At 40.4% G+C, this 27983-nt stretch overlaps 1 protein-coding gene across 1 annotated transcript in view; it reads left to right on the top strand.

Annotated features, from left to right (window-relative positions):
- Window positions 1-359: 359 nt before the first annotated feature.
- The window catches only part of LOC141000974 (uncharacterized), a 39316-nt gene continuing 11692 nt past the window's right edge, over window positions 360-27983 (top strand). Inside the window, exons 1-3 of the mRNA XM_073471870.1 lie at window positions 360-450; window positions 16291-16440; window positions 27819-27946. Of these exons, the coding sequence (XP_073327971.1) occupies window positions 360-450; window positions 16291-16440; window positions 27819-27946 (369 nt within the window). The remainder of the gene's footprint in view (window positions 451-16290; window positions 16441-27818; window positions 27947-27983) is intronic.

The raw sequence follows: 27983 nt of genomic DNA on the forward strand, positions 1-27983 counted from the left end.
GCAGATTTTGTGCTTTGATGAACATGCTGTGGTGGAGGGGATCAGCCCGGGCATCTGCTGCTGCCGGCCGCCGCTGCGCACCGTGACGCACCGGGAGCGCGGCGAGGACCCCGGCGGCTTCACCCGGAGAGTCCTGGAAGGGGAAACAAAAACATCTGTGCAGCTCAAACTCTCCTCCACTGTGGATTTGTCACTTCAGGCTCGTGTGTGGTTTCATATCCCGGAGATGCCACCCGTCTCTCGCCTCCGTCCTCCTCTGGGTCGGGTCGGGATGGATGAGGCTCAGTGAGGAGGCTCCAGCCGGCGGATAATCACAGTTTGGACTTTTTGGCTCCCCGAGCGGCTCGCGGCTCTCCCTCATGCAGCTCCTCCGGCTGGCCTGGGCTCTGACTGCCGCTGCGGTCTGCTTCGTGCTCCTCCTGCTCCTCCACAACGAGATCCTGAGAGAAGGTACGGCTCTGCAGTTTGGGGTTGTGTGTGTGTGTGTGTGTGTGTGTGTGTGTGTGTGTGTGTGTGTGTGTGCGTGTGTGTGCGTGCAGAGGGTCAATGCCTCAGCAGGTCACCGAAGAGGTGAAAAGAAGAATCAATTACTATTCTGATTTTTTGCTTTCTGGGGCTAAAATCTACATGTGTGCGCGCACTTGTGCGTGTTTTGCGCACATGTCGTCCAGTGTGTGTGCGTGCAGCAGTGGATGGTATGGTGATAGAAAAATCTGAAAACAGATAAAGCAGCAGCAAAAGCAGTAACACCAGCTCCGGGCCGCACCGGACCGGACCGGACCGGACTGGAGTGTGTTGCCGGGCTGAGGCGCTCAGGAGGCGGGCTGAGCTCCAGCGCAGGTCCGCTGGTTTTCATTGAAGAATCCAGAGAGATTAGAGACCTTAGTCTCTCACACCGTGCTGCGCGCGCACACACGCGCGCGCACACACACACACACACACGCACACTCACACGCACTGCAGTCTCAAACTCACTTTAATTATATCTGATTTTAAAATGAATTGCAAAGAAGGAAAACACAAACTAAAAATAAATCTCAGTAAATTAGATTAATCAATAGATTTTATTTTCAGTGCATTGATTAATTGTTTATTATATAATATAGAAGCTGACACCAGAGAATAGTTTCACTCACAAACTAAAAAAGTTAATGAACTTTATTGTTATCATTTATTGAATATTGACTGAGGTGCTTGTACTTCACTTGGGTTTTTTCCACTTTCCAATAATCATACTCTTCTTCATCTCAGAAGGAAATATCATACTTTAATACTCTACTATATTTATTTAATAAAAAGAAAATATAATTTAAAAAAAAAACAATTGTGGCATATTCTAAGAGATTTAGATCAGATGATTCCTGAGGGTAAATTCACACGTTGAGCTCCAGTTTACCAGCTGTAACATTAAAGTGATGAACATAACAATACAACAATAACTATAATACAACATATGATATATATGATTATTAAATGATGAGTAGGCCTATTTTACTTTAGAATACTTAAGTATTGATGTCAACACTTACTAAGAGGACAGAGTCAGTGAGGAGGTGCAGGTTCTTCAGTGGTCCTCCCCTTTTTGTTTCTTGATGGTTGATGCTCAGAGATGAAAGAAGGCCAGAACTGTCAGGATACTACTAAAAGCTTTAGTGCCAGTACGCAGTACTAGTGAGGGGACAGCTGTCCGGCAAAACCCACCTTTAAAACCAGTCATGATCCCATTTCCAACTAGAAAACACACCTGCTTATGTTATATTAACATAAAACAACACGTACTTTCCTTTATATATATATATACATATTGCTTCTAAATTTTTCAAAACTGCTTCCCCCGTCCGTGCTGGAGGGAACCTTTCCATAACTACAGGTCGTTACTGCCAGCTTATGTCAACACTGCTGCAGCTGACCCTCTGATGTCGAGTGTTGTGGGCTTTTGGCAGGGAGTTGTTTTCCTGCAGAAATCTCCCACGTAAAATGTCACACAAAATAAGCTGAGATGTTTGATGATGTTCTGTTTCATTCCAACGAAACAAACAGCAGCCAGACAAGCAGTGGGTTGATCTGTAACTCATATTAACTGTGCACAACTGCGCATGCACTTCCTTACTTCCTAAACTCTCAGGGCTTGGAAGGGGTGCGTTTCATTTATTGTTTTGGTGCTTTAAATTTTTTTTCACAACCAAACCACTTCATTGATGTCATTTACACCAAAGAAAGAACAACACATGAATCCAACAAAATTCCAAACATTGTTGTGGTTGGCTGACACATTACCGGCATATTTCAAATATGAAGTGAAGAAGGGAACAAGGGAAGGGCACTCTGCTGTGTGCTCTGCTGTGATTGGTTGTTACCTCATCAATAGATTACAGTGAAACAACTAATCCCAGCAGCGTTAAAGAGTTTCTGACTGAGATTTCATCATGGATGATTTCAACTGTATTTGACTGCAATGGCACAGATCAAATACTCTGTGTTTGTGTTCTTATGGCGGCTGGTCTGTATAACAAACAGCCGCCGCCTGCGGTGGTGACGCAGCTGATTGTCAGCTGGACCTGCCCCATAAACTGTCCCTGCACATACACCAAGCTTGGATGTTGGACTAATGTTACTTAGTCGCTGCAAGGCGAGTTTTGCCAAGGAGGAGTGTAACCCAAGAAGAGCAGCAGCTGAAAAAGTCGCCGTGTTTACGAGGGAAACTACAGATCACAATCCCAGTATTAGTGCCACCGCTGCTGGCTGTTTGTTATGGAAATCAACTGCAAGCAAACTACACATAAGCTACACGTTAAACAATCTCCATGCCTGAGACAAACTGTTAACTCTTAAGCTTACGTAACAATCAATCACAGCACAATGCACAGCAGGGTGTCCCTCCCTCATCCGTCTGGCGAGTGTCTTGAATAAATTCCATGACGTGTGCAGAGACATTGACCAATAGAAGCACAGATTTCTCTTCAGCTGTAAACATGATGAAGTGCTAGAGGAAAGAGCATTGTGAAAGAAGCGCTGTAAAACATAAAAATTTTTTTAGCTTCACAACCCCCGCAAAATGACTCGTTTCACTATCACAATTTGAGCCATTTGGTCCAATAAAAGTCTAGAAACGCCACGAGATTAAATCGAAGTCTAGTGCGCACGCTCTGTGGGCTCCACAACGCGGAAGATCAAGGTATTTTCATACCTGGGAAGTCGAGCCTGTTTTGGCTTCAAAGCGCCACTGAGCAGCTTTCAGATGAATGAATGGTTCTCTGTCTCCGTCTCCTCTGTTTCATTGAAACATCGTTGGCTGGAACACACTGTGGACGCCATGTTTACATAATTGGTCCTGGAAGTCAGCCCTAGCACCTCCTTCCTGATGATGTTGTAGTGTCTGAGTGTTTCTTATACCTTCTGAGCTCTGAGTGACAGGACAGGACCAAATGCTTTTCATTTAAGTATATTTGGGAAGGAGACAATGTAGAGATCTCATGTTCAGGATAACAACACATTAGTTCTGTAGTGTGCTTCAGAGAATAGCTAAAGGAAGAGGCCCACACCAAGGACTGAGGGATTCAGAGGTTCAGTGTATACATTTCCATCTAAGGATAGGAAGAGGACTCAGGGTTGATTTAATGTACACATTTCCATTTAAGTATACAGAGACTAACAGCAACATAGTAACGCACACACCTCCATGTACACATATTCCCTTGAGAGAGAGATGTTATGCAGATCCATCCTTTTCTAATAGGATAGAGGGGCCTCAGTTCCCCAAAAAGGTAAACAATTAGAGAAACAGGCGGGCCTGAGCGAATAGACTCTAAAAAGACACACACACCAGAGAACGGGGGTGATTTTGGTTGATCTCCTAAGACTGAGGGTCTGAGAGGAGTTCTGATAGAGCAGAAGGCAAAGTATTTTGGGCATCACTTTGCCAAGATTTGAGAATACCAGGGAGTGGCCACACTCTGGTTCGGACGCTGGCTTGAAATCTGTTTCAATAAAGATTGTTCTATCCAATCAACCCCGCCTTGCCTCCGAAGAATCTTTATCAACATACTACACACCGACACCTTTCGAGGACGACAGCCCATACACCTCAATGTCACGCAAATCATTAAAGGTGGCAAGCTATGATTGGTTGGGGACAAATGCTGTTTTTAAATCATTTTTTCTCACTATACAATAAATTCGAAAGAATCTGATTGGTCCGCCCCTCTTCTAAACTTCTAAACCAAACCTGATATATAATTTGTGCTACATATCGACAGTTTTTTAAATTTTGGATGCTTTTACATTTGTCGCAACGATGGATCCACTCGGCTTTTACTTAAAGAGGACAGGAACAAAATAAAATCAAACAGTCTCTTCTTCCCTCCTCAGCTGCAGTAATGATCGTCTGTGATGGTTTTCAGGTGTCCTCGCTGGTTTGTCCGCAGCTCGTTATGAGAGCTTTCTGTAATGTTGAATTTATCCCTCAGAGAGAGGCTCTGCAGGAGAGCAGCAGCGTTAATAACTTCGGAAAATTATAAATGTGAAGTGAAGAGGACAGTTTGGAGTACAAACACTGAATTAAACACAGGCTGAGTCAAAGAGTCAGACCGAGTTTTAATTTCAGGAAACATCAACCGAACATTTTATATTCCAGTCTGATCCTTCAGTTCTTTTGCAAAAGAGACAAGAAGGAGGCAGTAATGTTTCTCATGCATTTTAATGTAAAATCATCAGGATTAAAGGGCTGCCCCATCTCATTTTTTAAGTCAATCTTTAATCATGACAACAAAGGTCCTCTAACTTAAATAAAATGGTAATTTGATCCTAAACCACTGTTTCCCTTAACTTAACGCCTAAACCGAACCAAACCTTAACTTTAGAGTGATCACATCATAAAACAGATTTATTTTAATACAGTGGCTGCTCTCTCGTAGAGTTTAATGCAGAAAAGCATCAGTTTGTGTTGGGCAGCTGCTTCTGACTCCCCCCCAGATGTTTCAGATAATCAGCTGCTGCAGAAAGAAGAAAATCATAAAATCCAGCAGCTGCTCATTGAAATTCATCAGTCAGAGCTCAAACAGACTCAGCTAGGCAGGTTCAGGTCTCCTGTGATGCTGCAGAGACTCTTATTTTGAAAAGACTGTCAGGTTAAACAGGTGAAATATCAGATTCAGATTCCGTTAAAAACACAAATGGGAAATGAAATTAACCCTTTTAAAGAACATAAAGACTCCGTTGTTATTGTCCTTTCTTCATTAATCGCCTCAGTGTGGAAAGCTTTAATGAGCCCAAACTACAGACTGAATTTAATTCCCTCATGCTCTCTGTTTACTGAGTTTCTCCTTTCTTTTCTCTGCCTGCTCATGAAGCTCATTTAGATCCTGGAAACAAGCCTATTATGCAGCAGATACACTGTTGTGCCTGCAGTGTCGAAAGCTTACCTAAAGGAGCCTTCAGAGTCCAAATGAATTCTCAATGCTCCATTAAGCCGAGCATATATTCATGGGAATTATGAACACACTGTGTCTGAATGAAAGAGAAAATCAGCAGCTGAGAAGAAAAAGGAAAACACAAACAGAAATTAACGGAGCAAAAAGCTGCAGAGGGTGTAATTGGATTTGAATAAATTCATCCGGAGGAGGAACGTCAGCGAGTGATTCAACACTGAGCACGACTGAAACTGTATTTAAAAATTTAAACACCCTCAACTGCACTACAATACACGTCCCAACCCTCAAGACAAAGACAAGATGATCAAACGCTGTGTGGCGGAGGAATCAGCACTGACACGAACAGACTTCACAATAAGAGTCTCTGCAGCAGCAAAGTCAGGAATTAAAGTCAGGAAGCAAAGTCAGAAACTCAAGGGACTGACTACTTTCTGAGAAACTACATTTAAAGCTGAAAAGTAAAGTAAGTTGTTTACTTACGTCATCCCAAACGTTTCCAACAATGTTCAAACTCAGAGAAATCCACGAGTTTACTCAAAGTAACAGTGCGTTTCATTTGGTCGGATGTCAGCAAAGGTTGGGTCAGGTCAGGCTGATAAACAGGAGTGAAGAAAAATCCACTTTTTAATCCCAAAAATTAAAAAGTAATCACTAATCTCTCCTACTGTCAGTGAATGGTTTCGGATGAGAGTAGAATCCAATATGACTACGGGTGTTTACTCCTCCAGAAGGTCTGGCGCTGCACCAGACTCCTCCAGAGATTTTTGATTGAGAGAGCTCTAGCAGCAGAAAAATCTGATATTTCACCTGTTTAACCTGACAGTCTTTTCAAAATAAGAGTCTCTGCAGCATCACAGGAGACCTGAACCTGCTCTGCTGATTCTGTCTGAGCTCTGACTGAGCAGCTGCCGGATTTTATGATTTTCTTCTTTCTGCAGCAGCTGATTATCTGAAACATCTGCACACGAGGAGGAGATTGAGAAGCAGCTGCCCAACACAAGCTGATGAGTTTCTTACAGTTATTTTATGAACATCTGTCTGTGTATGTGCACATATTTTCTTTTTAACCCTTTTTAACGTATTTAATAGAAACATATTTATTTAATTTATTCATCATCATTATTTTGATCCTGTTAAAAACTCACAACCAGGATTCACCGGTCCGCCCCCCCCCCCCCACCCCCCGTGTCGCCTCCGAGACATGTGAAGGCTCTGAACATCCCTGACAATGGCAGATTTCAATTAATTTCCAGGTCATGAGCTGGAGAAGGTATTAACAGAAAAAATAGCAGCCACAGTCCACCTTTGATGTGTTTGTTTTGGTGCCGGTCGTGTCACTTCCTGTCGTAAATCTGTTCTCAGTCATCATGTTAAACACCTCCAACAGTAACAACAACTTTTATTAAAGTCCCTTTTGTTTCCAAGCGGATTGACTTTGCGTCCACCCTCATGTTGGATTCTGGATTTGTCTCCTGCTGCAAAGACTCATTAACTGTCATCAGAGGATCAGAAAACAGCCGCCGCGTTGCGTCTAAACCAATTTCAGCCTCATCATTATTCTTCTGTCTTCACTCCCGGGACAAACACAGTGACTCCGGTTTTCCTGCTCTGTGACTGTTGTTCTTATTTTCAATTTGCTGGGAATTTACAGGAGATGACAGATAATAAAAGCTCAAACAGAAGCTATCAACGACATGTCACTTTGTTTTCCTTCCTCTCATTCATAAATAGATTACATGTCAGCTGTGATTGAGAAAACAGCAGTCCGAGCAGAGAAAACAACGCATTGTAATTTCATTATTCTGCTGTAATGTGAGCAAGCTGTTTGCAGTCTTTATGCTGCAACACACAGGATTCATTCGGCCGAATCATAAAGTCAAATGAATGTTTTACTGCAGAGACAAACCGCAGGGATCAGAGGGAGGAAATCAATTCCGGCATGAAGGAAGTCATCACAGCAAGTTTACTGCTGTAAGAAAGGAATAATGATGATAATAATAAAGTTATACAAGATATAAAAACTTGAATAAGACTTTGGGAGAATTTCTTTATGAAGGTAATAAAATGTTCCTGCAGGTTAGAGCCCGACCAATACATCAGTTGGCGGATATGATCGGCAGATATTGTTCTATCACAGAAAACTTTTTGGTTTTAATGGACACGGTGCAGAAAACAATTCTTTGGGTGGTTTTATGATTACTACATTTCAAGTTAAGTTTACTGTTTCAGTTTCAGTTATGTATGTTATTTTAAAGTGTTTGAAAATCTCATTTGAGGGATCACTGCCACAAATGTCTGTATATCGGCTGATACTGTATGTCAGTATTTTTACTCCCAAATATCAGTGTTGGCATTGGCCCCAAAGATGGCATGTTGGTTGGGCTCTACTGCATGTGGACAAACTGCATTTTTCAAAAATAGAAAGTTTTGAGTTTTAGTTGACCCATAAAAAATATTTCCCATTTTTTAACACCCAATCTGACTGTCAGCAGGAGTGGAACATCAGGATGAGGGGTCGACCCATATGTCTTTTTCAGGGCCGATACCGATTATTAGAAATCAAGGAGACTGATAACTGATATGTGGGGCTAATATTCATTTGGAGTAAAAAGGAAACTCTTCGTGTCAAATTTTTTGAACAACGAGTGAAGGAATGAACCTTAGTTCAAGTTACTCAAGTATTGTTCTTAACTACGATTTTGAGGTACTTTACTTGTGTATTTCCATTTTCTGCTAATTTATACTTCCTCTCCAATACATGTATTTGATAAATTTAGTTACTTTGCAGATTCATATTATTTGAAATTAGTTTATCTTATCAGCAATCTGACCACCATTACTGATCATTGTGAAATGCTGAATATCGGGCCAGATAATCAGTCTATCTCTAATCAGGATGTTTAGTTTTGGAAACATGAACAAATTCAGTGAAACTTAATTTTCCACAAGAAGGCAAAAAAACTACAAGAATGTTTATTCTCGATCTTGAAAACCTTGAGGTAATTTAACAAAATAATCTTAAATTCAGTTCTACTTACGAACTTTTTCTCTGAGCTCTCAGCTACATCTCGCAGTCTTCATCAGCAGATAGAGTTTTCTCAGTTGTCCTAATGTAACCTCTGTATGAAAGTGACACTATTGCAGAGTTTTCCTGAGGTTTGTGGAAGACGTAGCTGCACATACTCGGCAGGGGGGCTGGACGTCCTCCCCTCTGGAAAATGGTTTGATTGTTTTTTGTTCACAACATATTCCATGTCTGTTAAAAACCCACACATTTCATGCTCACCCTTTAAACATGCTTTAAAGTGCAGTCAGTTGGGAAGCACTGGTTCAGAATTTGTTTCGACTCTCGGCTATTAAACTCCTGCAGCCTTTTTCAGCTTAGTCTGAAGTCCTTCATGTTACACTCTTAAATGAATTTATAAAATGAAAAAGCAGCAACTTGTCAAACAGTTGAATGTGCAGCTCCACAACAAACCTGCAGCTGCAAGCTTCAGTCTTTATTAACTATTATTTTGAATTTAGCTGCTGTGTCTCTTTCATGTTTCCAGCAGGCGCACTGTTCAATCCTCTTCTCCCAGCATCCTCTGCTCAGACTGTCAAAGACCAGAAACAATAACTTTTTCATCTTGGTGTGCTGCCGCAGATGGAGAATTAAAGAAGGCCGGCGATGAGCGGCAGCTAACGAGGAAACAGAGCCCGCCGCTCTGCTGCTGTCTCTGGTTACCATGGGATACCTGTTAGCGAGCAGCGTCTTTTACATCACATCTACATGCAGACTGAATCCCAATTACTGCAGAAAGCTCCGGGGCGTCTCAATCTCAGCAGCTCCGAGGGTCGAGGATCACTGGAAGAGGAAAATCGAGCTGTGACGTTTAAAGAACATACTGCAGCTCGGAAAGTGATCCAGATGATCTGAACCATTATTTTTGTCACCTTTTAGACTGCAGTTTGAAGGGCAAACTTGCACAGCAAAATGAAACTGAAGATTTTTGTGAAATATTTTGATCTAGAAGCTAATCTAGTGAGCTAACCACTTACACACTTGCCAGCCGTGATCATGATAGCATTATTCAGGCACAGTAGCTCTTAGCTTCTTTACTTTAACTCCCCTCTCAGGACTCTACATCATTTCATTCAATAAAGAGTCAATGAGGTTGGACAGTGAAGCTTTCTGAGCTCGTCAGCCATGCAGACCAGGCTTCACATCCTGAGTCCTGTGTGGGGTTAGGTTTAGACAATGAAAGTCCTCTAGCTAACTCAGCTAACTGTTAAAGGAATAGTTGAACATTTTGGAAAATAATTAAAAGGCAACATTATTCCTGCTGTCATGTTTGGTTGTATAATATTAAGCTAAAGCCAGCAAAGGTCAGTTATGTTTATGTTGTATCTCGTGTTTTTTTAAATCAGTACAAAAATAGAATAGTAAAATCTGATTATTTCTTGGCTTGGACCAGACACTTCCTAGAGTCTGTTGTCTCACACATGCTCACTGCCAAGAAACAGCCCGGCACATAATCCTACGCAAAACAGTGAATAATAGTTTTTAAAGTTTGTTTGTTGTATGCATTAAGGTCTTTACACAAATGCTCGCCTGCAAATATTTCACATCAAAAGTATCGCAACCGCATCAACGCACATTTGTGATAGAGAGATATTTTGGAAAAAGGCACCGAGAGAGCCCCCAGGGTCTCTGGTGTCACACTGCAACAATGACGATTTCACTGACAGGTAGAGAGAGGTCACTGTTCAGGGGCTATCAATAATAAAACACTGAAGTCACAAACAAACTATACAATCGAGGCAGCGGCAGACCAGCAACTCTCATGTTCTGTGACGTAAAATTACTGTTTTTATCAATGTAGTCTGGTGGATTTGAAGAGAGCACAGATATAACAGCTTCAGTTTCCTGTCGGTTAATCCCACGTAGCAGTCTAATCCCAAATCACCTAATTCAGTGTCCTTTGACATATAATACATCAACAGGTCAGATAGAAGATAACACAAGATATAATGTGTTAATTTGTGAGCTATAAGGATGCAGAGACTGTTGACTGGACAAAGCCAGGCCCAGTTTCCAGTCTTTATGCTAAGCTAAGCTAATGCACTGCAGGCTGTAGTTTTCTGTCTCATCTTTTGAAACTGTAAAGAAAATGGTGAAGTTGCCAGTGAGCACTTTGCGGGGATGTTCATTAAAAAAACACTTCCTCATAAGCAAAATATAGTCTGGGCGGCTTCATGTTTCTCTCTCACTAATTATTAATTCCTGTTGCAGAATGTTGACTTAATTACTAGGCAGGGACAAATTTAAATAAAGACTTCAGGTTTTAATTTATTTTTCCATCAAATACTCTCCTCCTTTTCTTTTTGTTGACCTCAGCCTCTCACTCGTCTGTGGTTTGTGTGTATTAGCTTCCATCCTTTGACCTTTGTGTTAGATCTGACCACAAGCAGAGAAGTGAAGGTTAAAAGCGTCCTCTCCTCTGCATGCAATGTCACTGGCAGTCAGACCGTGACCTTTGACCCTTTAAACATGAATGTACATAAACTGCTGATTCCACAGAGCTCATAGAGGTCTGTCTGTCTGTATTCATACATAGAGGAGGAGGAGGAGGAGGAGGAGGAGGTCTCAGACAGAGATGAGATAGTCTATTAGCTCCCATGTAGCCTGGAGGCTAACAGGAGGGGGTGAACACATCAGACAGAAAGCAGCAGTCATGTTAATGCAGGCTGTCAGATGTAATTATGAGCTCCATGAAAATTGCAGAGTCTCAACATGGAGATGTGAACAGAGTCGGTGTTTTTAAGAGGAAACTTCAAACTGTTAAATCTGAATTTCATGAATCAGAACCACTTACTACTTAATGTTTTACATGAATACTTTAAACTGGAGCTCACAGAGGTCCAGTTAGTCTAAAGCTTCTGTAGCTCTCCGGTTATTTTATTCCAGCTCCAGTACCCTTTTAAAAATGATCTTCACTTGTGGATATAATTGACAGAGTTAATGTACACACAGGTATTATTACATGGTTTTATTTTCTTCTGTTTCTATTTTGTTTGTTTCTTTGGTCGGACTACATTTTTAGTGTTTGAACTCCCTAAAAGGTATAATCTTTAACCTATGATGCTTTCTTGTTTTGTACCTTTCCATCTGTGTTTTATAATTGTACTTGTGCATGTAAAAGATTTTGAAAGTTACAAAGGTCAAAGAAAACTCTGCTCCTGAAACACCTCGTCAGTAGTCCCGCCTTTAATTTTGTGACTTTGTGGTATCACACTGCGTCACCACGTCAAACATTTGCATGATTTATGCAGAGTAGCTAGTTTGGCACGTAAGAATTGATTTAGCACAGCTGCTCTGTTGTTGGTAGTGGCGCTGGCTCAGGCATGTGTGAGCTGACCAATCAGAAGAGACTGGGGAAAAAAACAGGAGCTAAACACTGTTGAAGATGAGAAAACTGATTTTTTTAAAGAAGTAAACCCATTCTCATTGTAACCCAAAATAAAATTATGAACCTGAAATGAGAATAATATGTCCCCTTTAAGATTTACATGAGCCAGCCAATGTATTTAAATTCAGAAATAACCTTAATACAGTAGTTTTCATCATTTGTGGCAGAGTACGCCATTTTTTTGCTCAATTCAGGTAACCTTCAGGGGATTCACAGGACATGATGTAATGTAATGTAATGCTGATGGTAATGCTAATCCAGATTCAGCATTTCCTACTGCACAAGGCCGTTTTATTGTGAAGCAGGCACAGGAAACACATTTGTCTGCGCGGTTGTGTCTGCAAAACAATGTTGATCATTTTCAACATTTTTTGTTCACAGATCATTTTACCTTTTTTCGTTTGGCTGCACGTCAGCTGCTCTTCTGTCACATCTCTAACAAAGTAGCTGCTCAGAGAGGTTTTTTTTGTAGTATTGAACCACACTTGCTGTTACCATGGTAACCACAAGTTTCGTCAAATGAACCTGGACTGAAAACAATCATAACTTTAATGTGATTTTTAAAGGCCAATAGGATGAGTGTTACTGGTCACTGTCTCATACTTATAAATATATATGAAGTGGCACGTCTGCAGAGCTCAAGTATCCCTGTGGAGTTTTAAACCTCTAGAAGCGCTATGAGGAGTTGTTTTTCCAGTATTTCACTGATCAACATGTGGCAGTAACATAACAAGATATGCTGTGATTCACCAACGAAGGCTGGCAAGAAGAATGTGCACTGTTTTGTTAGACTTCAAGAGCACACAAAAATGTGTTTTGGTGAGTAACGCTTAATGTGAACAAAAGTTTTGTTTGTTTACAAGAAAAAACAATAGAGCTCCTTTAGATTTATTGCGCCTTCTGCTTAATGACCAGTTTTTTTTTCAAAGTCTTGCTTTCTTGAGTCTGGAGCTGAGTGAAACTTTAGGTTTTATGTCATGTTTTGGTGGCTGTCATCAACATGACATCACTACCAGGCTTCTTTTCATAGGCTTAAAGCTCCTCCAGGGCTGAGTAGTACTGTTTAATGTGTGAAATTGGTTTAGTCATCTAAATAGTGTAATCGCCTTTTTTAGGGAAGTACTTTGTTTCCATATTGTTTTGATTATGTAATTTCCCTTTAGAAGTGTTGTGTGTCTTCTGGACAGTCTTACAGACATTAATCTTCCTCCTGAACAGTAACTCATCTGATGGACAGCAGCCAATAGAAACAACAACAACACTGTGTCTTCAGTCATGTTTCACAAAGATGCTGCTGACAGCGAACGCCGCTCACCGCATCAAAATCTCTCAGCTCCTGAGTGCTGCTGCTGTTGCATCATGTGTCAGCTGAAGCTTTTCACCTCCACAGTCTGGACTTAAAACAGCTACAGCTGGAGAAATGACAGAATAGATTTTAAAAAACGCAACACTCAACAGAAAAAAGTGAGCTGGGTACGTTTCTGCAAAACCACAGAAAACTGAATGTTTCTTTATGTTGCAACTTTAAATAGTTTAGGTTGAATTTTCTGTTCCTCTCTTGTTAAAATGCTGTGCTTATGGTCTGGTTAGGTTCAGACAAGAAAAATACACTTGGTCAAGGTGAGGAAAACATCATGGTTTGGCTTAAAATCAGTCAATCAATCTTGGGTGAAGATGGTCCGACTTCCCGTGAAAAATAGCTGGATTTGACTCCACAAAAACGTCTGGAAATGTCCACGGGTCTTCTTGAAAATATCCACTGGTGTAACTCAAGCTGCGGTTGGCGGTTTGGCAGCCTTGTTGGGTGATGTGGTAAGGATTTACTTTTACCCTATCCACATGACTGTTTCTTGGAATTCTGTCCCCCATTTGTTAAGGTCTAGTTGGATGGACAAACCTCCTCCTGCTGATCGTCTTTTTTTGTCTTGCTGGGAAATTTTCCCCTTATTTAACCATTTTCCAGACTGAGAGAAAGAGAAAGGACCTGGTGCTGAATCGGAGATGATGCTGTCACCACAGCAACCAAATACACCCCCTCTTAACCCCTGAGGCTTCTGTCCCGTCTGATTCACCCAACATTCATCCTGCCGTCATTCAGCCTCTGCCTCAGCTGAATTAATAATGCTGTATAATAATGCTTTATTTTTGGGTATTTATCCACATTCCCAGAGTCTATAGTATTTCTTCTAACTTTTATCCTGGCTATCAGCATGGCTGGAAGGCAGTGTCAGTCCACATTTAAATCATTCTTGACCTATTGAATATATGTTTTTGTAAATCCATTCATGTCGCCCAGAAGATGAACCCTGCTTTGGTGGTCTCCTGACTTGTCCTGTGTAATTTTAAACTAAAAAATTCCTGTCCATTATTATGGTTTCTACTGTGTGTTTAATACTAATTAGCAAATGTTAGCATGCTAACAAGCTAAACTAAGCTGGTGAACACGGCATGTTAGCATTGTCACTGTGAGCATGTTGCCATTTTGATGAAAACACTGTGCAGAGCTGCAAGTATGGTCTTGGTGAGGTTTAAGAGGTCCAGTGGTCCTTAAAAAGTTTGGAAAGGTCCCTGAGAAGGTTGTGAAAAAGATCTGACTCTGTTTGAAGAGGTTGCAGGGTTCCTTGGGGAGGTTTTACCTGTTCTTAATAAAGTTAAAAGATCTTGAAAATGTTCCAGAGAAACCTAAAGCAGAGTTTAGAGTTCCCTGAAAAGCTGTTCGCTGTCTTGGAAGATATTACAGGGGTCTTTGAAGAGGTTTTGGATATAGGTTGAACAGGTCTTGAACAGGTTCCAGGGTTTGATTAGATGGTTGCAGAGGTCTTGGAGGAGGTTTGCGAGATCCTTTGACAGACTTTATGTCCCTGAAGGGTTTCTATGTTTTCTGTGGAGGTTTCAGCTGTTATTAAGTTGGTTTGAGACAGTTTGAGATAGCTTTACTTGAGAAGGTTTAAGAGATCATAAAAAGTCCCAAGAGTCCTTAAGAAGGCTTCAGAGACCCTGGAAGAGCTTGTAAAATTGTCCTTGAGGTTTAAACATCTTGAGAAGGTTCCAGAGATGTCTCAAGGAGATTGTAGAATTTCCTGAAAAGCTGTTGCTCCTTGAGGAGCTATAAGAGGTCTTTAACAGGTTCCAGGAGTCCTTTAAAAGGTTGTAAAGGTTCCCGAAGAGGTCCCAGGGGTCCCTGAGAAGGTTACAGAGATCCTTGAGGAGGTTGTAGAGCTCAGTCCGAAGCTGTTTTGGAAGAGGTCCTAGAAGAAGGTCCTTGCCTTCAGGAGATTTAAGATGTATTGAAAGGGTCCCTGGGGCCCTTGAGGTGGTTATAGTGGTCCTCAAGGAGGTTTTCAATGTCCTTGAGAAGGTTCTTGAGATCCTTAAAGAGGTTCCAGATGTCCTTGAGAAGGATCTTGAGATATTTAAAGAGGTTCTAGATATTCTCAGAGGTAGTAGAGGTCATTGTATGTAATTAGTGAAATCAGTACTTGCTACATTGCCTACAGTTTAACTAAAGCTCTGATTTAGAGTTTGAGGAGAATGAATATGACTTTAAACAGATGCCTATCAGCCTATCAGAGAGCCTGATTCTGTTTCTATGGTTACTCTGGTGTAATTTATGTAAAATATTGGATGAGTGTGTGTAGATGTGGTCAGTGTAGTGACAGATTGACTGACGTGCAGCAACAAAACTGACAGGAAATAATCAGCTGTGAGTCAGTTCAGACGTCCAGCAGCCGTCAGTCAAACAAACAGTTTTTTAAACTCGTTCAGCTTCACAGCTGCAGTGAAGAGGAATTCTTCTGCCTGACTCACCTGATCTTACACCAGCATCTTATTTCACAGGCCTTTAATCATCATATTTCTGCTGAGACCGAAGACAGAAAAACCTGTTTATTAATGTTGTTGTTTTACACACTCCTTTCTTTCAATAATAATTTTGCGAACTGAACCTAATTCTGTTTATTCAGAAGACGTTGACAAAAAATGATTTTATTTTCAGTCGGCCTGTAAACCGTGCTCTGGTTTCAAACTGCAGCAGTTTGTCAGAGGTGACACTAATGAGGGAAATAACAAAACAAACGAATGTGACTCAGAGAGAAAATAGAAAACAGCAGGAAAACAATGTTTCACACACCCATGGACCTAAGAAGATATTCCTTTATTTTGGCAGAAAATTAATGTAAATGAAGAGAGTAATAGAGTTTTAAGTGCTGCTAAACCTCCATTTCTTTCTCAAACTTTCTTTGGTGTCTTCCAAACACGCTCTGTTAGTTTTTACCACTCAGTTTAATGCAGTCATACAGTGAGCCTCATTTAACACCTTGTGAATCAGTGGACGAGCGCTGTAGTTGTACGTTGACAAACAGTTAAAACATACCGTATGTTTACATGATTTACTTCCTCTGAATCCTCAGGTCAGCTGGCGGCAGGGACCTGTGAGATCGTCACCCTGGACCGGGACAGCAGCCAGCCAAGGAGGACCATCGCCCGTCAGACGGCCCGCTGCGCCTGCAGGAAGGGACAGATCGCCGGGACGACACGAGCCAGACCGGCCTGTGTTGACGGTAAGACGCCTGCTGTCCTCTGATGGTTGCTGCCAACTAGATCTGTACATTAAATTATCATCTTGACATAAAAGAGAATTTTCTACAAGTTGCTTTGAAAAATAAATCTGTTTCCTGATGTCACATTGCTATGGTCAAGTCTGTCAAGCTGGGGGTATTTGAAACACACACAGGCCCACAGGTATGACGGATCATTAAGACCACTGCTGAGGACAATATCTTTTTCTTTAAGTTTTATGAGAATAATTTGCAACATTACAATTGAAAATATTTGAATTTCTTTTTTACTACGTACAGTAACTTTTTAAGACTGCCGACAGTTTCATTCTTCTCCAAAATCTGGTCAATCTCTTTATCAGTCTTTTTCCCCCTTTTCTCTGTAAAACTGCTCAAATCGTCCGCACGATCCAACTATTCTGCAGCACAAATTATTGGAGAAAAACCTCTTAACCTACTGAAAAAATATCTTGGAAGCATGAACCACGTCAGGGAATTACAATATGGTTTCTGTCTGAGTTCTTCTTTTTTACTGAACAAACACCTTCCTGACTCAACAAAGGTCAGGACACTGGAGACATTTTTATTGAGTGAATCACCAGATTCTACTGAACTCATGTCAACTTTCTTCTTCTGTGGTAATGTTGCTCAACTGGTCGCAAGGAGTTAGAGTTTAGGCTCAATAATGACGTGGTTTGGTTTTGGGTTGAAATGACTACTTTATTATTGTTAGGGGACCTTCAGCATCATCTTTAAACGAATAGGCACATGGAAACACAACAATTTGATTATCTTCGTTATAGCCGATCACCTGACTTCCTCTTTTGCTTCTGTCATAAATACAACACTTCCTGGAGGTCTTTGTCACCTGAATGTAAAAAATGTCATTGGGGGCATCTGCTGAAACAAGTGATGTTGTTTTACTTCTGAGGACAGTCTCACTGCTCTCTGCTCCGTCATGGACCACACTATGATGTATCGATCATTCTGTGTTCCAGCATTTGATATTATAGAGGCAGGTGAGAAGATTACTGATCTATAACAGATGGCATCCATAACTGCCTCTACCATATTCCACTATGCTTTTCATTCCTGCTTCATGTCTTCCATGTTTTGCTATATATTTTGTGCAATTAACAAGTACATTGTTCTTCAGTTTCTGATTGTTGGTGATCTTCACAAACACCAGTTAGATGTTTGAGGTGTTTGTTGTGTTTTTAAGGGTAAATTAAGAGTAAATTAATGTCATTTTAAGGGAGTGTTGTTTCATTGTGAGTTGATATGCTGTCAGAATGCAGAATCTTCTCTGAAAGTCACCGTCAGCTCACAGCTTGAGGGTTTGAACTTTACGAAGGAGACAAACACACATACCTGCAGCCTCCCTCTAAATCCTCTGCATCTCTTCATCTGGACGGCGAGGTTCAGAAAGTCACGGCCCAGATGGGAACAGCCCAGAGTTGCATTTCATTTCATCACCGGCTGTCTCTTTCTTTCTCTTCCTATTTCTCTTTCTGCCATCTGGAAACAATGGCAACAGCTGGAGGGACACTGCAGGGATTTGCAGGCAGAGACTGTGAACAGTTGTTCAGCCGAGTTAAAGAAGCGCTGCCGTCTCTCCTGCTGTGCTGCTTTCTCTTCAGTAAAGCTTCAGTTGAACAGAACTTCAAATATTTTCTCCTTCAGATTCGTCGTCAGATAGATTTTCCTCACATCAGCATTGATTTCCTACAGTCAGGGTGATTACAAAGGACAAACTATCCCACATTATCACATCAAACAGGATGTGATGAAGATTGTGTTTTCACCTCATCAGCGGAAAAACTTTATCTTGTCCATCAAAAAGGTTTGAGCTCTGACTGAACTCTACTGTCAGACTGCAGGGTGGAGAGGTGTCTGTATAATATTCATCTGAAGTGACCTTTTAAATCCAAGCAGACAGATTCAAGCTAATTTCCAGAAAGAAAGTCAGCTTTTACCCACAATAAACATTTGTAAGTGTTGACAGAGCTATAGGCTATAGCTCTCATTTAATTCAGACAAGATGTTGCCTAACATGTCCTCACTTATTGAAGATAAACCCCTTATATTTTACTGATGGATAGTTTGTGCGCTGGGACTGAACAGGTTAAAGTTCGTGTCGTTGGAGCTGCATTAAAGTTCGTGTTGTCAGTGATCAGAGCTGTTTGAACATGCTCTGCTGCTCTGGGAGGATATTTTCAGCTGCAGACTCAATGTGAGAACGCTGCTGATGGCTGCGACCTGTTTTCTGAGCTCAGAGACTCATCAGCAGCTTCCTGTTTTTCCTCCCTGAACATCTCAGAAAAAGGAAAACCAAACCTGCTCAAACTCGTAGTGACCTTTTGTTTGCAGTGGATGACCCGGAGGTGCTGCTGGTTGTTACGTAGGAGATGTAGAGCTAAAAACTCTGGAGCTGGTTGACTGAAAATAAAACATATTTTATTAATTTCAACAGCTGAAAAGGGAAAAAATGTTCCATGTTTTACACAACTTCCTTTAATTGGTTATTTATTTGAAAACAAACTAATAACTAATAAATATTGAGGTAATATATGGATAAAAGTATGTGGACAGCCAGATATGGAAATACACATTCTCTTGGTGTTATTGTCCGTTTAATAGACACAAATACAAATGTTAATGCTGAACAAGGTGACCGAGGCTGTAATAATTGTCCAACAGTAAGAGTTGTATTCAGTGCAAACTTTAGCCTTCATCTGAGTTTCTCTGTGACCTTTACAGAGCTGCATGTTGGTATTTATGTCAGTTTGTGTTTACTGCTGCAATCTCAGGTAACATAAACTCCAAAGTCTCTTCAGCATATTCAGGGAGAAAAAATTGTTGTTTTTCAGATAAAATACAACTTTATTTAACCCGAGGGACATTTTGGGGGAGGCATGAAAAGTCATGTCAAAAAACAGAAGCAAAAGTGTCTCCAGAACGAGGTAAACAACAACTGTTCAGTATTCAGATCGTTCACTTCATTCGCATTAAAACAAATGGTCCGTGCCAGCGCACAGTTGTTACATTGTTGGAAATGATTACTGATGCATCAACATGTAAGATGTACTTTAATGTTGTAGTTGGTATTATATACACTATATATTTTATTAGAATTTCCTATTTTTTTAAGTACATGTTCATCATTTCTTTTCCCTCTGAAATGTAGCGTCAAGAGTAAAAAAAAACAAAAAACGTTTTGTTTTTGCACAGTTTTGTTTTTGCCTACTTTTATTAAGAAAGTATTTAGATTTACTGACCAGAAGTTAGACAGCAAACATCCTCGAAATGTATTAAAGAAATTACCAGCTATTTATTGCCTGCTTGTTGGAAAATATCAGAATATTATCGTTAAATATTATCAGGGTCAATTTCAATAAATATCTAATTATTGTCGTAATTTGGGGGTAATTTCAAAGAAATTTCAAATACGATGCTGATGTTACCTTTTTCAAATTCAGATAAATAAATAACTCAAATGTAAATTACTTCATGATATTAAATAAAACATACAAAATAAGGCAAATTCTGAATATGCAAATGGACAGATTTATTTTCAGAAGAGAAGAAAATGTAAACAAAATATTTCAGTAAAGTCTGGATAAATGTATTTCTAACACCGTATTTAGTTGAAATAGTTTAGTTTAGTTCTTATTTTCTGGCAATAAGAGGATTTAACAGTTATCCCAGATGTACTTGGTGCTTCTCGTCCTTTCTCCTTTCTCTCCATTTTGATTTATGATGCCATAAATCAAAATGACAAGAAGATACACAGACAATAATCAAATAAAATTGTGGACGAGGCTTTGTGGATCTGCCTCATGGTGGTTTGGATATGATACCTAAACTTATATGGTTAAAAATGTCTTCTAAATATCCATCAGCTTTAGTGGACACCATGCATGAGAGGGTTTATTACTTCTATACAACACATTTTCATGGATGCACCTCCTTATTTTAATGGATAACAAATAAATAATCATTTTTAAATATGTTAATCAAGCAGGCACAGGATTGGGTTTCTGTGATGGATAAAGTTCTGTCTTATTTTATTTAATCAAACCAGCGTTCCAGATATTTCTAATGTGTGTGGTCAGAGCCGAAGTGCAGTGAGCGTTCAGAAAGCCTTGAATAAAACTCAGACCTCTATTTTGATATGGCTGACCTTTCCAATGCCGACGAGAGCTGCATGTTGGTATTTACGTCAGTTTGTATCTGCTTGCCTTGCTTTGTGTTGTTCTGCTGTTGAAATCCACCAGCCGAGCTCAGAGGACGGATCAGACTGCAGTCAGTTCATATCTGTCCTCTGAACATCACAAAGGTCTGGCTCGGCTGCCTTAAACCGTGAGTTTGAGTCGTGGTTCCAGTGTGGAGGTCCCACTCTGAGCGGGATAATCCCAGCATGCACCGCAGGAAGTCACACTGGACTTATCGCAGAGAGAGAACCAACATGTTTACAGATACAGAAACTTAAACAGGATGGAAATGTTTAATTAACTCTGGTTTGAAAAGCATGACTCTGTCTCTAACTTTGATTTTATAAAGCTCCTGCACATAAATCTTATCCACCCCCTCTGCTTTTCACACTTCATCTGAGCAGTAAAGCAGAAAGATGTTACTGTTTTAGAAAATCACCTGCTGCTGTTTAGATTCAGACATTAATGCTATCAGACTGTCAGCGATGAATAAAAAGAAAAGGCCAAACGGCTGTTTATAGTGAAGAGTATAGTGAAACAAACAAACAAACAAGAGATGAAACCCTATTGTTTCTCAGCAGGTGGAGATGAACTGAAAAGGGCAGAGAGGTGGTGTGTTCGGGGACTGTGAGGCGTTCAGGAGTCTGAGAGATGTTAAAGCCTGCTCTGATCTCAGACCTGAAGACAGAACAGAGGAAAGTAAAATACGGAGGCAAGGAAGGCAGATAAATTACAGAAGCAGCAGATATATTTCACAAAAAGAAAAACACAAATGTTCTTAACTGAACAAACTTAGACTAAAACAAAAACTAGTATACCATGCCACACACTTAAATTAACTTTAATTTTGTGATAATAAAATCTGGAGAAACTATTTTGGAATTCCTATGAGAAAATGATCCTGTATGTAAAAGATAAAGGATTTCTCTTCTCTTCTTCTTAATTTAAAGATGTTGATCTTGTAATTGTAATCCTACTTAAGATAAATGGTAATCTCTTATAACTAAGAGGAAAATGTCTCCTTTTTGTCTTTGTTGAATACAATGAGCTTCTGCAGAAAATTAAGTGAGACAGATCCTCAGAAAAGGAGACGTTTAAAGAAGGACAAAAGGAAACAAGTGATGAACAAATCGAGAACATCGAGATTAGAGGAAAAGTTGATTGAAAGGAGAAAAACAAAAAGAAAAGGAGAGTCAGCAAAAATGGAGCAAGAAAACAAGGGAAGATAACAAAAGAACAAAAAGGCTCATCAAACTCTATCTGTCCGTTCTTTAAAAGAGGAATAATGCTCTGTTTTCACTCCCTGTTTACACAGCAGCACAGTTTTATTTTCTTCCATCTGTTTGTTCTTTGCCTCGTTTCCTCTTTGTTTGTCCCTCGTTCTTTTGTCTCCGCTCCTCTCGTCCTTGGGGGACGAAGTGGCGTCCCTCCTTCTGGACGGCGTATTTGATGAATGAAGCGATTACAAAATGGCCTCCTCTCTTTTCGGATAAATGAACTGTGCTGAGCGGCAGCGGCGGCGGATGGATCTGCGTTGCGGTCGTTCATTAATCAGCGCGGTGATGCAGCGCTCGCAGGTGTTCAGGTGTTCACTGATACCTGAGATTAATCCACAACGCTGTTTGTTAATGTGAGAGTCTGTTCTCCGGTTCTGACTCTTTTCTATATTTAACACCTGAAAACACACAGACTCTGTTCCTTTGCTGGTTCAATCCTCGGCTCCTCCACATGTTGAAGCGACCTTGAGCAAGCTACTGAGCCTGTGATAGTGGGTTTAGTGCTGCCTGAGCAAACCGAAATGATGCTCCACCACTTTTTTTCTTCATGGGAGAAAAAAGAATATTTACAGCTCACATTCTCCTGTTGAACAGTGCTTGAAGTAGGACTATCACGATGTCAGATTTTCACTACACGATTATAGTGGCCAGACAATAATGATGTTCTTGCGAGATCTACAAAGAATTTACGGAATCCAAAACGCTCCCGCACTGGTGACAATAACTCTTCTCTCCCAACTCTCGTATGTCATCTTTGAAATTATTTTGCGTGGCAGTAGAAGCCACATACTGTGGTAGTAGCTCGCTATAGTTACTGCGTCTTTTCCTTCTTTGTTTTTCCTTTTAGTTGCCAGTGGCAACCAGCATTTAGGCGCATTACTGCCATCTACAAGGTAGATTTATTTATCATTTTTTGAACAGCATTCAAATGTAGCAGCAGATCAGAAATGTATTTTGGCCCTAAACCATTCAGTGCTTTATAAACCAACAGCAGGATTTTGAAATCTATTCTTTGACAGACAGGAAACCAGTGTAAAGATCCAAAAACTGGAGTGAGGTGATCTACTTTTTTGGTCCTTGTTAGCACTCGAGCAGCAGCGTTCTGAATCAGCTGCAGCTGACACCGTTACAGTAGTAATGCTGCTGACTCTGAGACATAAATCTTATCTTTGTTTAACTGAAGAAAACTGTCCCCTTTAATATCAAATAAAACATATTTAGATCCAAATTTTTATTTGGATCTGCATCAAATTGTACTTCTTCATAGATACCAGCCTCTAAAATATGACTGAGGATTTTAAGAAAATGTCCAAAACACCAAAACACCCTATCCTAGCACCAAAAGGTTATGGGGTTTATTCTGGGCCAAGACCCATCCTCAATCCAATCCTGCTGACAAACCAGCCAACAAACAGACACAGGTGAAAACATAACCTCTCTTGGCAGAGTTAAATATCAAAATTATCATCAATATTGGTGCATCTTCAACACAGCATGATGTTGTTTTGGTAATTTATGGTCCGATTTAGAGTAAAAACAGACGATAAAGCAGGGTATGTTTTAGGGCGTGGCTACCTCGTGAATGACAAGTTGCTATGACGATGTGCCCCAATTCAGAATATCCTCCGCAGCTCCACCCTCTTCTCCAAATATGGTCACTTGTGGTTTAAAAAAAGCAAGGTTGCAACGGCCATAATGCTAAATTCCAGGCTTCAGAATGGTAATCCACAAACCAATGTGTGACGTCACGGTGTGTTGCACAAACAGCACCACAGCTCTGACTGTGACCTTGGTTTGGAGCTGAACGGTTCAGTAATGTATCAGAGCTGTTTAAGGTCCTGGTTGAACATTTTGTCCTCCAGTCTGAACATTTCCAGCTGATTTCAGGAAACAACAGCATTTACAGCCTCACTGTGAGGCGTCTGATAAAACGTACAGACACCATAGAAGTAATGGAGGTGTTACAGAGGGAAGCGTGCGGTGAGCTCACTCAGCGGAGGCGTCCTGGGACGATGGAGCAACGAGACGAATCAAAAAACGCGGCGGCCGCTGTCGGCTTCCATCCTCGTCCTCAGCAGGAAACTTGGAGGAGCTGTGATTACACGTCGTCCTCTCAGAAACTAACAGGGCGCTGCTGTTTCCTGTCGCTCTGCTGTCTGACACCGTTCATTGTGTCTCAGGGGGAATCTGAGCACGCTCAGTGCTGCACCGCTGAGCCACAGGGAGAGAAGTGGTGAAATGTTTCCATACAAACCTGAGCAGCACGACACACACACACACACACACACACACCGGGCAGCAGGGACGTTAACAGGATTATCAGTGTTGAGGAAGCCAACTACAGCCAAGTGTTCCTGAGCCCATGTAGTAATATCCTTTATACAATCATGTATTTCACAAGGTGGTGAACCTCATTCAAAGACCTTTGGTGTTGATCCAGCTAAAGGGTGGGCATTTTCATTAATTTATCAGGGAACAATGCAGGGATCTTGATGAAAAAAATCAGGAGTATTTAGGTGGCTGGTATCTACAGTACAATTTGATGCGGGTTCGAATAAAAATCTATTATTTTATCATAACACAGCAGAGATTATGATTCCAGCAGCATTGTTTTGGTGTCCTCGTGGTTCGCTGTTACAGATGTGGTGAGTGTAATGCTTCATGAGCAGTGAAGGGTAAAATTTAAAGTGATACAGGGCTATCAAGTTTGAATTAAAGGGGTCTGGACATCAGCCACCTCAGAAAATACAAGAAGAAGAAGAAGAAGAAGAACTATGACTTTTATATTTGCTCTATACAGTAGAGCACAATATTTAGCTTTTGCCATTTTATTTGAGTGAGAAATTTATGCTTAACTTCTGTCCCAAATAAAGTTGTGTTCAATACATGTACACTACATTCTCCAAGCAATCCCACAATGCAATGCTTCAATGCACTACATTTTATAGATCAAATTACAGTAAGACCTGTAAGCGATGACACAAAATCACAATGATTGTAGGTGGCCTCAGTTTACCTCGATCTTGTAACATTCCTCACACATTTATGTATTTGTAATTGTAAATGTTGACCTAAATTCTAAAAATAACATTTTCATAGGCAGTTGAAGCATTTCCTCCGTCTGGAGCAGGATCTCTCTCTCTCCATCTTGATAGAGGTGTGAGCCATGTGAGAATTTAATTAAGTATCATGGCTGAGAGGAGCTGCTCTTCAATAGGAAATTGGTCTGATAATTGGGGGCTAACGGGCTATCACAATCACACCACTGCTCTGCTGCCCCGATGGGAGGACTGATTACCTGGTTATGTATTACAGACTTTCATTTTCTTCATCTTTCCCCGGGCTCTGTACAGAGTGTAATTTAGTTTGGGGAATGAGAGCGAGGCCGGAACGACGGGAATGATTCGGTCAGTAAAGTGTCACACAAACAGCAGGGGATCCTTCTGAGTGAAGAATTCATTTTCAAATGAGACGACAGGAAGAGAGAGGCTGGACACAGGATCAGCTGACTGACCTGACAGGCAACATGAGTGTGTGTTTGTGGCTTTACACAGAACTTCTGGGTAAAAAACACGTTATGTTACATCATGTTGTGCTGTGTCATATTATGTCATGCAACACTGTGCTTTGAGTGGCACTGTGTTACATTACCTCACATGGAGATATGTTGTCCTGTGTTAAGTTATGTTACCTCTTAGTGTAACATGTTTCCTTTGGATAACTGAGTGATTACTGCAAGTTTTACAAACAATCGCAAAGACACTAATTCTCAGTCATTATATACAATACACAGACTGTACACAACAATCAACTAACCAAGCTCATTATTATCAATTATAATGCATTAAAAATTATAAATGTCATATATTAGTATTTTCCATATTGTAGACACTCTCTCATTTATGTTGTTGGGTTTTATTCTTCCTCTCCATAATGATGAACATCACTCTCTCTCCTCCCTGGTGGGTTTTCCCCCTCTGGGACTGGCGGCCATCTTTAATGAGATGCACATACTGTTAATTACTGACAGATGTTTGTTCCACATTCTGCTGAATAATGAACAGCATGTCACTCTCACTTATCACTGTGACCTTTGACCTTCTCAGTATTGACTGTTTGTAATGTTGATTATCTGGAGATTTGATACTTAATTAAAGGGAAAATCCACCAGTTTTACACATGAAGATCAGTTATGCACAATGGAAACACATGAAATACCCTGTTAAGGAAGTCATGTGTTTCTATTGTGGGTCACTTAACACTTTACACATAAAGCTCAGGGTTTGTCATACTTAGATGCTGAGTAGTATTTTGTGGCTCTTGACCCTGATGATTCCATAGAGACATCATCAGGGTTATCTGAGCCTGCGTTGTAAGCTGGAGGAGTGGAAGTTGAAAGATGTGGGTGTTTACCAGGTCAAGAGGGACTGATGATGAGATGACACCTGGTTGCATTATGGGAAATGTAGGATCCACCGCTCTTAGAGTGTAACACATACAAGGGACTAAAAGTCAGGACGTCTCTGCCTCTGATGGCACCGAACGTCCCATGATTCATTTTTTCCTTGTTAGCTGCTTCCTCGTTCTCCTCCTCATCTTCAGCACCCCTCCTCTCTCTCTCTGTGGGCCAATCAGGGAGCCACAATATGCAAATGCAGATGTGAGAATGTCCTATTTCTTTATAAATAGCTGAGAGAGGTGTGTACAGTAAACAGAATCAGTACTCAGATGTTGAGTTTGGTTCGTTTGTGTTCCATTTTCTTTGCAGATTTAAAGAATAAAGATGAAATAACAAAGTTGTTATTTGTCTGATGACAAACAAATGATGATGAACAAAGTCTGATGAAAATAATATAACATCCCAAAAGGCCGCAAAGAAAGGGGTAAGAACAGATTACAGAAAACATGATATCTATGTCCTCACTGAGACCAACGCATCCAGTCTATGAATCCAAACAGCCTCCCTTTGGTTCAGGTTTGGTTCTTTGATTTGTGGGTTCACTGTTTTCCACTTCCTCTGGAGGTTTAAAGAATAAAGAGGAAATAATTTGACATAAAAAGTAATAGTTTTTAGAACAAAGTCTGATGAAAATCAAGTTGTAGTCATAAAGTTGTAGGAATAAAGTTTTAATTTCAAGAAAAAGTTGTGACATTATGAAAGTAAGTTGGAATTTTACAAGAAAAAGGTTGTAATTTCAGAATGATTTTAAAGCTAAAGTGATATAAAGAAATATTTGTACAAGAAAAAGTTCAATAAAAATGACTTCTGCTGTTGTGATATTGTTAGACTAGAGGAGAAAAAGTCAAAATTTTATGAGAATTATGTGTCATTTCTCGAGAATTTCTGGATGTTTACAAGAAAATAGTGAGTAATAAAAAGAGTCTTAATTTTCCAAGGCAAACGATAAGACATTGTAATATTACAACTGTTTTAGAGAAATATGATAACTTTGTTCTCAAATATTTATTTTTCCAAACCGTGGTCCTGCCCTACATTTGGGTCACTTACATTACTTATCATGATATTCTGTATGTTGGTGTATTAATGACATCATACAGGAAACGTAATTATTTTAAAGAAATGATAATTAATAATAATGTATAAGCAACATAAGTGGATTATAAGAGAGTAGGTGGATCAGTGGAGGGAGGAAACAAATCAGCTGTTTGTCTGCTGACAGACTTTAAGAAAATACATCTATGTGTGAAAACATCACTGAAGACAGGAACTGCCTGGTCATGCAGCGGTGTCATAGCAACATGAAAAAAATGGAGTTGAGCATGCAAATTAAGTGCTCAACACAAACACAACAGTACCATCTTTGGCTGTAAAATAAAATAAAACAAAAATAACAACTCACCTGTCTCTCCTCTTCCTCCTCTCCCTTAGTTCGTATCGTGTGGAGTCGACAGTGGTGCGAGATGTCGCCGTGTTTGGACGACGAAGGTTGTGATCTCCTGGTGAATCAGTCGGGCTGGACCTGCACACAACCAGGAGGCCGAGTCAAGACCACCACGGTGAGAACAGAATCGAACTGGACCAGAGAGAACCTGC

Source organism: Pagrus major, chromosome 8 (assembly GCF_040436345.1).
Source record: "Pagrus major chromosome 8, Pma_NU_1.0".
NCBI classification, from domain to species: Eukaryota; Metazoa; Chordata; class Actinopteri; order Spariformes; family Sparidae; genus Pagrus; species Pagrus major.